Source organism: Lactuca serriola, chromosome 8 (assembly GCF_051521515.1).
Source record: "Lactuca serriola cultivar US96UC23 chromosome 8, Lser_US96UC23_V15, whole genome shotgun sequence".
NCBI lineage: Eukaryota > Viridiplantae > Streptophyta > Magnoliopsida > Asterales > Asteraceae > Lactuca > Lactuca serriola.
The window spans coordinates 2,771,228-2,781,427 of NC_136415.1; the positions used below are offsets into that span (position 1 = coordinate 2,771,228).

The 10,200-nt window shown below is 37.7% G+C and overlaps 1 protein-coding gene across 1 annotated transcript; it reads left to right on the plus strand.

The window, feature by feature from the left end:
• The first annotated feature begins 4,058 nt into the window (after positions 1-4,058).
• Positions 4,059-9,946, plus strand: LOC145070872 (nuclear poly(A) polymerase 1-like). Its single transcript, XM_079017831.1, has 12 exons — positions 4,059-4,319; positions 4,654-5,246; positions 5,335-5,412; positions 5,522-5,629; positions 7,330-7,392; positions 7,508-7,669; positions 7,761-7,874; positions 7,946-8,008; positions 8,091-8,420; positions 8,492-8,656; positions 8,772-9,649; positions 9,722-9,946. Exons 2-12 carry the CDS (start codon positions 5,130-5,132, stop codon positions 9,765-9,767), a joined length of 2,124 nt encoding a protein of 707 aa, XP_078873957.1. The 5' UTR covers positions 4,059-4,319; positions 4,654-5,129; the 3' UTR covers positions 9,768-9,946.
• Positions 9,947-10,200: the final 254 nt, after the last annotated feature.

The following is a 10,200-nucleotide window of genomic DNA, read 5'->3' on the forward strand; positions in this document are numbered from 1 at the left end:
ATGCACAGATCAATGAAGCCTCAACCACTGACCAAACATGTGTACATATAACATATAATCATATGACAATCTACAACTAGACAAACAGATCTACAGATCACTAAGCATAACAACATCCTATATACCGGGATATCGATCTAACAAATCATTATAGCATAACAACATCCTATCTACCAAGATACCGATCTTAACAGATCATAACAACATAACAACATCCTATCTACCAGGATACCGATCTAATAGATGATAACATTACTCAATCATAGGCCTTGGTGCCTTAGACCCTTGAGTACAGTGAGGAAAATCACCTCAATCCGCTGATACGCAAATAACTGCTTGTGCCGAACCGGAAAACCTTACGCCAACTAACAACAAATATATCCCAATTGATAATTATGCCATAATCCATTAACCGTGGTATCAACTTATAAGTCCCGAGTCGGGATGAGATTTAGAACCGGAAAACTAGACCATAACCGGAATCGGACCCGTTAGAACCGGAATATGTAGAACCGGGTCCGGTTCCGGGTTTAAAAAAATTGGTTTTATCTGGGTTCCGGGTAATCCGGGTTTGGGTCCATCGGGTCCGGGTAAACCGGGTCTAAAAACCGGAACTGGTTGTTGGAACCGGAACCACTTTTAGGGCCGGAACTGTTTTTTGTGAAACCTTTAAAAGATGCATATCTTATTCGTTTCAACTCCAATTGACATACGGTTTTTTTTCCAACATGTAGTTTAGAGTTTGTACATGATTTTAGACTGTAAATTTGTCATTTTTAGTTTTATATTCATTGACTTACAGTCCTACAAAGTCGAGATATCAAATTGGAAGTTTTTAGTTTTTTAGTTTTTTTGTATTCGGTGAAAGTTTTAAAATATGCATATCTAATTCGTTTGAAGTCAGATTGAAATGTGGTTTTTTCCAACTCCTAGTTTATAGTTTGTACATGAGTTTAGACTATAATTTTGTCATTTTTGGTTTAACATTCAATGATTTACAGTCCTCCAAAGTCGGGATATCAAAACTGAAAATTTTCAACTTTTCAACTATTTGTTTTTGTACTTTGTATTATGTGAAAATATTAACACAAACATATCTCATTCGTTTAAAGTCGGATTGATATGCAGGTTTTTCCAGAGTGTATTTTAGAGTTTGTACATGATTTTAGACTATAATTTTGTTAATTTTGGTTTCGTATTCAATGAGTTACAGTCCCCCAAAGTCGGGATATCAATATGAAAATTCTCAAAGTTTAACCCACTAAGTAGTAAGTAATTACCAAAAAATTCCGGTTTTTCCCGATTTTTCGGTTCTAAACCCACTTTATCCGGTTCCAACCTACCCACTTTGATGTTTCCGGGTTTTCCGGTTCTAGACTCACTTTACCTGGAACCATACCCGGAACCGAACCGGAACCGGTTCCTACATATCGGTCTGGTTTTCGGTTCTATAAAATCCCGTTAGCCGGTTCCAGGTTTTCCGGGTCCGGGTCCATCCGGTCTGGGTTTAGACCCACTTTCATCCCTAGTCCCGACTCCTAGGGTAAAAGACCATTTTACCCTTTTCCTTAATGGGCCCAACTCATACTTGGTTCAAGGCCCACTAACGACCCGAGGCCCAAACCAAACCTAAGGCCCATTGAAAGTCTTGAGGCCCAACAAGAGCCCAACCAGATAATTCATAGCCCAAAGAAACAACCCAACCCAACCGAAGCCCATTCCAAAGTGTCCAAGTCCATAAAGCCTAATACCCATATAATCAAACGTACGCACAATGTACGTCGCCGGTCCAAAAACGAGCATCATAGCCGGAACGCACGGCGTTCCCCAACGGTACGCACGACGTTCCTGATGACCACCCAAAAGTCATTCAAATGACTTAATCCTTTAAGCCAAACACCAAAAACCTCAAAATATCTAAATGTAAGCAACTTGATCTATAAAATCGAAGGCTTTAAGCCTTTGCATGGCTTAATGAAGCCTAATCACCAAATATGAGCTCCAAAGTTCAAAATCACTCCAAAAATGTCTTAAAACTTCTTAATACCTTAAGACCTCAATCCAAACTTCCACGTCTGATTTCAAGGGACTTCTTAAGTCATAAAGTTTCCAACTTTATGACTTAGCATAACTCAATAGGACCCAAATTTAAACCCCAAGTCCCAAACTTCATCAAATGACTACCAAATCATGCATGGAAGGTTTATACCCATCAAGATCCAAACTTTATGACTCCATAACCTCAACAAGGACCAAATATGAAGCTCAAAGGTTCTGGAGTAACTTCGACTCACAAGAACCACCTCAAAGGGACCAAAACCATAAAAATACAACTTAGCTAGATATACATGAAAGAGTTGTTAATGTTGAGACTTTATACCTCCAGAAGATAGATCTAGGTGCACAAGGCCTGGATCCAAAAGCTCCAAGTCAAGCAATGACTCTTCAAGAAGTTCCTTCTTCATCCTCAAGCACCAAAAACACACAAAATCACCATGAAGCTCAAGAAATACTCAAATGGAGGCTAGGGTTTTGTTCTTAGGGTTAGAGAGGATTGAGGCTGAAGGAAATGAGGGTTGTAGGTGAGTTAAGGTGTTTAAATAAGATCCAAGACCCTAAATTAGGGTTTTAATCTGGCCTGATGAACGCAACGCGTTCCCTTGGGGAACGCATGACGTCCCCAAATGCACCCGCATCCAAATTCCCGTGTACGCCATGCGTACCCGGTTTGGTCCAAACTCTTCTAACTTCAAATGATCATAACTTTTGCTTCCCTTATCCGTTTTATACGTTCTTTATATCAACGAAAAGGTCATAAGTAGCCCTACACTTATATCAAATTTATTTAGTCTGAAAACCAACCGAAATTAAATCCAAAATTCTTAAAAGGCCCTAACCAACGCCTTTACCGATACCCTTGGGCTCCAAAACACAAAACTGAATACCCGAATCATCCAAATTATGTCATTGACCTCCAAATGAGCCCAAACCTCAATTCTTCAAAGGTTATAAGCCTGATAATATCCACTCATTGACCACTACCCCGCAATGGGAAACAATTAGAACCAGGGAGTTACCACTCTCCCCCACTTAAATTAGATTTCGTCCTCGAAATCGCTCTTTACTAACACTCAGATCATAAACAACTTGAGGAACGCAACCAAAAATCCTGAGCATACAACAACCTTCCCAAAGCAACTCAACCCAACCCTGGCAGAACTCTTCGACCCAACGAAGACGAATCCAAAAACCCATGCATAAAATCACTTCTACCTTCCCGAAACTTGACGTCTCAAGTTGGTCTGACCCCCAGACAGACCGCCCACACTAAACCATTACCGTGCCAATTCCACCTTGAGTACCAAACTAAACAGAACACTTCCAACCTTTATGATGTGTATTTTTAATGCATTAGTTTTTTATTTATAATTCGTAGTTTATCGCATCTAAACCATACCTTACGGGCAGTGAACCCGATCGAGTATAATATAACTTTGATAAGCAAGGATGTCGAACACAAGAGGAATGATAGTGAATTAATATAAAATGTTTGATTATAAGTTACACAAAACACACAAAATTTTGATAGATTTTTTATATATAGATGTAACCCGTACAGAAAATTTTGTGCAACATTTCAAAGGAAAAAAGAAATAATAATTAGTTTTTTTTTAAAGGAATACTATTTAAGTAAAGATTAACCGGATTACCAAAAATCTTTTAACCCTACACAATATCAGGAGAAGTTTAAATACCATCTAAAATATAAAATAAAATTAAAATAATATAAAAATAAATTGGGTTTATCGTTAAAAAAACTAGATTAAACAAATATGATATAATTTAAATAAGGAGAAGTTTAAATACCATCTAAAATATAAAATAAAATTAAAATAATATAAAAATAAATTGGGTTTATCGTTAAAAAAATTAGATTAAACAAATATGATATAATTTAAATAATTAATTATATTATCAGAGACTTTGCTCATTTCAAAAATTCAAGTATCAAACTTAGAAAGTATAGTCCAACTCCGAAGTCCAAAGTCCAAAAAAACTAAAGAAAGCCAGCCCATTCTCTGATTCCGAATTCTCGAATCTCTATCCCTCACCAAAAGGGTCGTCCGCCAGGCCATTGTTTTGGAATTGAAACTGAAATCGCGACAGGAAGAGAAGAGAAGAAAGTAGAAATCGAGAGAGGAGAAGAAATTGAAATCAGAAATCGCCGGCACGTTGGCACCGGTATCGCTCCTCACGGTCTCACGCTCACCTCACCTGTTGTGACGTGTTGGAGCAGGAAGCGAGCAAGAATTAAACAAGTAAGGCTAAAAACAAAATTTTATTTGATATTCTGATTACTGTTGAATTGAAATTAGGTTTATTTGTTTATGTTAATAGGTTTAGCTGTTGAAAACTTGAAATTAGCCAATTAGGTTTAGGTGTTGAAAGTTGAAATTAGCTGCTGTTGAAATTGGGTATAGCTGTGTATTTGATTAACTGTTGAAATTGAAATTAGTACGGGCTTTGATTTGTAGCGTAGATAATCGTACTTTTTTTTTTTTTTTTTTTTTTTTTTTTTTTTTTTTTTTTAATTATCCGAGTCCGGTCAAGGCCTGAACATTATCTGACTTTCTTTGGTGTATGAATTCACAGAATTTTGTTGTCGAAAATTGAGGTTCCTTTCTTGTGTGGAAGAGCTACAACAGATTGCTCGAAAGGAGGCGGCTTTTCACTTGTAGTGCTCTGTTGATCACTTGGAATCGAAGGGTTCAGTTGATCACGATCTCCTGTAGCTGTTTGTTGGATATCATATATAGCTAGGGTTTGTTGGATATCTGGATTTGGATAGGTTTCTGCTAGTTAGCATCTGATAATCAGCTGTTGAGAGTTTTTTCTTCTGTTCCTTTTCTGATTGTACCATTGGGCTCAATTATTATGGCCCGGGACATGCTGTACCGAAAAAATGATTTATAGTGACGTTTTGCTTATTTGTTTTCTTATTTCTTATATGTTCCTGGTTTTCTGATGAAAATCTAGGGAAAAGTTCAAGTAGTTTTAAAATTTTGTTCATAGCAGACTCAACTTGTTTGAGAAAATTTTGTTTTTTTTTTTTTTTTTTTTACTGGGGTATGGGTAGCCAAGGTTTTAATAGTCAAACAAATGGGCCAAGATTGGGCATCACAGAGCCAATATCTTTGGGGGGGCCAAGCGAGTATGATGTAACAAAGACCAATGAGCTTGAAAAGGTTTTTAAATGTTGCTTTTCACTTTTATTTATGTAACTGGTTGTTTGATTTTAAGCTCTCAGACATTTATTTGTTTTACTTTGCTTAGTTCTTGGCTGATGCTGGACTGTATGAGAGTCAGGAAGAGGCCATAAGCAGGGAAGAGGTTTTGGGACGGCTGGATCAGGTTGAATTACATTTCCAATTTTGGATTTCCTGGTTAGATTATTCTACTACTTTTGCTGTGAATGTGAATGTGAATGTGAATGTGAATGCAATGTTTCTAAAATGAGCAGATTGTGAAAATCTGGGTGAAAAAAGTTAGCCGGGCCAGGGGGTTAAATGAACAGCTGGTACAGGAAGCTAATGCCAAAATTTTCACCTTTGGGTCCTACCGTCTTGGGGTATGAATGAGATTATTCCTAATATTTCCTTTTGGTGAAAGATAAAAGTGGTTTTCATGTGCAGCTGTTAATCTCTTTAGTGTTTATACCATTTTTCGTAACAAGTTTTTTTTAGTTTTCATGTGTCTGATACACTTGCCATGATCACATGAAATTAAGAATAAGCGGTTTTGAGTTTTGGCAGTTATGCTGCGACAATAATCGGTTTATGTTACTGTAACATACGTGATAATGTTGCTGCATTTGACTTTCCATGTCGTTTCTTCAAACATAGCATTAAACTCGGGATAGTCTTATCATCCGCCAAAAGTTTACATCTTTTATATTATCTTGTATGTTCTTTTAGAGTTCATGTATAACTAAATATTGGTTTACTACTTGATGCTCTGCACCGTATATTAGTATGGAAGACAGTTGTTTCTCTGTCACATGCTATTGTGCTTGTTAGGCTAGCATTATACATTATGCATACCTCTTATCACTCTAGTGCGGACATCCTACATTACTCTTGTTAGCACCATATAACATACCTTTCTAAAACAATGAAAACTGTACACAACCCTTTTAATATACTTAATGGTTATTTGGTTACCTTTTATAGGGTTCTTCTTGTCATTTTATGGGAGACACGATATCTTTTTAAGTTTTACGTACTCTCATCCTTCGACAAAAAGCTTCTGTTAATGTCTTCATCAAGTTATCTTATCACTCGCACTTGCAACGCTGTACATTTGACAATGTTTGTTGTTTGTAATACATAGTCTTTGATGCAAAGTCATTGTATCCATCCTATGCATTTAATGCCACTAGCTCTTTAGCTTAGCAACCTTATTTACATAAAGCTTCTATCTAGCTCATAGTTTTTTTGTTAACTCCTTACATGCTTAAGCTTTGCCCCTCATATTGCTTGATAGGTTTTTCCTTTGGCCAGTTGATTGTTTTAAGTAGTCTATAAGCCTGTAAGAGTTTATGGCATCTTATTTATAACTATGGAAGGAGTGTTGGAAACAAAGAATAATTTCATTCTCATGTTTGGGAAGTCAACGAGAGAAATAAGTATGCGGAGGGTTTAACTAACTAGGGTCGTGTCGTGGTTGTATTATTCTTATTTGTATTTAACTAACTATCTACCTATTTCTTTCACTTATTACTATCACTACTATTTCTTGTATTAGTATTATATTAAAAATCCTCTACTCCTATGGAAGCAAAGCAACCTCTCTAGTCTCTACCCTTATGGGAGTTGGGTATAGTTATTAACCTCCTAGCAGTGAAAAACTTAAAAGTTTTGAGCAATACTATTACTAGGGGTTATGAGGTTAGATTCACACTTCTTAAAGACAGTCTAGTCTACAACCATCCAATTCCAATCATTAGTTATTGTGGAATTGATGACTCGTTCTCTTTTATTCTAGACACCAGTCCATACCAATCAATGGCTCCACAAAAGTTTTTTCTGGCTCTACCTTCTTTTTGTAGAAAAACCTGTTGCTGAGTGGTACCCTAAATGCGCTCATTGAGATCCTCTACAAGTTGTATTTCGATATATTATTCATTGAAGCCTAGATGAGTAGGTGTAGCATGCATAGTTGACACTCACCCATTCTCCTTGTATATACAATATATATGCATAGAAGTTGTATTTTGATATATTACTTGTGGCCTCACTTCCTCTTGTTTCTATATAATAATGATATTAGGTGCATGGTCCTGGTGCTGATATCGATACACTCTGTGTTGGACCCAGACATGCATCACGGGATGTAAGATCTACTCTGTCTCTACCCACTTTTGGCTCTTATAATCCTAACGTTCAGTTCACTTCAGTCAACTATTACTAACTCGCTCACTCACTCATGGTTGTATGTATAATTACAGGAAGATTTCTTTGGTGAGCTTAAAAGAATGCTCTCAGATATGCCTGATGTCACAGAATTGCATCCTGTACCTGAGGCTCACGTTCCTGTGATGAAATTCAAGTTGAATGGTGTATCCATAGATCTTCTCTATGCAAAACTTTCACTTTGGGTCATACCTGAAGTAACTAAACTTTCCTATCTTTCTTTCATCTTCATCTGTTGCTGAAAGTGAAAACTAGTTGGTTACTTTACTAATGAGCTCCATTTTACAGGATTTGGATATCTCTCAAGACTCGATACTGCAGAATGCAGACGAACAGACGGTTCGGAGTCTTAATGGATGCAGAGTTACTGACCAGATCCTGCGCTTAGTGCCTAACATTCAGGTTCGCCTATTTATTTATAATTAATAATTTCATTAGATTAGATATCCTTGTAATTTCTTTTTGTGCTGCAGAGTTTTCGCACAACATTAAGATGCATGAGGTTTTGGGCCAAGCGAAGGGGCGTTTACTCAAATGTAATGTTTGAAGATTTCATTTGGTAAATAAATAAATATTGATTTTGTCATCTGTTTAATGTATGTGTGTTTTGGTGGTCAGGTTGCAGGATTCCTAGGTGGCATAAACTGGGCTTTGCTGGTTGCACGGATCTGCCAGCTGTACCCTAACGCCCTACCGAATATGCTGGTTTCTCGGTTCTTCAGGGTGTACACTCAATGGCGATGGCCAAATCCAGTAATGCTTTGTGCTATTGAAGAAGGATCACTTGGATTGCAGATTTGGGATCCTAGAAGAAACCACAAAGACAAATACCACTTGATGCCAATCATCACTCCGGCTTATCCTAGCATGAACTCTAGCTACAATGTGTCTTCAAGCACTTTACGTATAATGACGGAAGAATTTAAAAGAGGCCACGATATTTGTGAGGTTTGTTAGTGTATACGAAAAACTTACAAATTAATAGAAATGAAGTTACAGGTTAATTTTTGGTGGTGTAGGCGATGGAGTTGAACAATGGTGGTTGGGTTGAGCTTTTTGAACCGTATCGTTTCTTTGAAGCATACAGGAATTATCTCCAGATAGATATTGGTGCGGATAACGATGAGGATATGAGGAACTGGAAAGGCTGGGTGGAATCTCGTGTGCGCTACCTCATACTAAAGGTGACGGTGATACCACCACTTTTAAATTATTATTATTATTATTTTTTTTTTGTAATTGAAGTTGTAACAGGGGAGGGGGGGCTGTGGGTTTTGTTGTTTGTATGTATGTGAATAGATTGAGAGGGACACGTTCAAAATGCTGCAGTGCCACCCACATCCAGGGGACTTCTCAGACGGGTCAAATCCTTACCACTGCAGTTACTTTTTAGGTCTTCAAAGGAAAGAAGGCGTTCCTGTGAATGAAGCCAAGAAGTTTGATATTCGGTTGACAGTCGATGAGTTTAAAGCAAATGTTGGTTCATATTCATCTTGGAAGCCCGGAATGGAGATAAATGTAACGCATATAAAGCGTCGCGACATTCCCGCTTTTGTTTTTCCTGGTGGTGTTCGACCTGCCAGACCCCCTGCAACTACAAGACGCCCTCATACTGCTTCAGAAACAAACACCACTACTACTACTACTACCAACACCAACACCAGTAGTGGTATTGGTATGATTGATGGGGAAGATGATGCAAGGAAACGGAAGCGAGAGGATGATGACACGGAGGCTTCTACCAAGTTGCTCATAGATGAAGGCAACGGATTTACTACTGCTACTATTGGTATTGGTGGTCCATCTAATGCTACTGATACTAATCAAGTAGTCGGGACATCTGTGGTGGGTCTGTTGACCTCTAAAGAAGCAGAGGCCGAGAAGATTGCGATTGAGAAGTTGATGTCTGATCCGTATCAGACTTCCCCACAACCACAACCACCACCACAACTTGAGGAGTTAGAGGAGCTTGATGATAACTGTCACATGGAGATGGAATCTTCAACTTCAACCAATAAGGAATTCGCTGTTCCTGTCACAATCAGCAATGCAACAGGCGCCTCTTCCAGTTTGCAGTTGAATGGGAGCTTAGAAGAGCTTGAGCCCCCTGAACTTGTTGTGCCCTTGCCGACTGCATCTCATGCTACACCTGCTTCACAGAAAAAGCCAATTATCAGGTACGTAAATGTAATTTAATTGATTTCATTGGAAATTGATTTCAACTGAGAGAGGATTTTCTTATCTGACAGGTTCAGTTTTACCTCATTGGCCAAGGCTACTGGCAACAGCACTTGATGATCATATCATGTAATCCCCCACCCATAAACCTTTATGTTCTGTTTGTTGTATAGTGGTGACTGGTAAAATGTTGAGATCAAGTAACGAATGTTTCTGTCATTTGGATTCCCGTGTTCATGTTTAATAACAACCTCAAGTATGAGATTATATATTATATTATATTATGTTTTTGTTTCTGCCTATCTGAAATACTGATTCATATCTTTAAGGCAAAGGAATGAATCCTTTTAATGAGTTAGAACAACTCAAGTAAACTGCTTGTCCTAATATGCTAGAAAAAAAATGTTGAACGTTGAAACCAAATTCTGCAAACTAGGAAAAAACTTAGCATAATGATAAAGGCTCCTAACCCCCACCCATTACTTATGGTACCCCTTAATATCAACCACATCAATATTGGATTCATCAAGTCAACACTTTTACTTATTTC

Bases quoted from the DNA above. Each gene is read 5' to 3' on its own strand.
- LOC145070872 (XM_079017831.1), top strand. From the start codon at position 5,130: ATGGGTAGCCAAGGTTTTAATAGTCAAACAAATGGGCCAAGATTGGGC. The intron at 7,393-7,507 runs GTAAGATCTACT...GTATAATTACAG, and splicing joins CCAGACATGCATCACGGGAT to GAAGATTTCTTTGGTGAGCT. The intron at 8,421-8,491 runs GTTTGTTAGTGT...TTGGTGGTGTAG, and splicing joins GAGGCCACGATATTTGTGAG to GCGATGGAGTTGAACAATGG.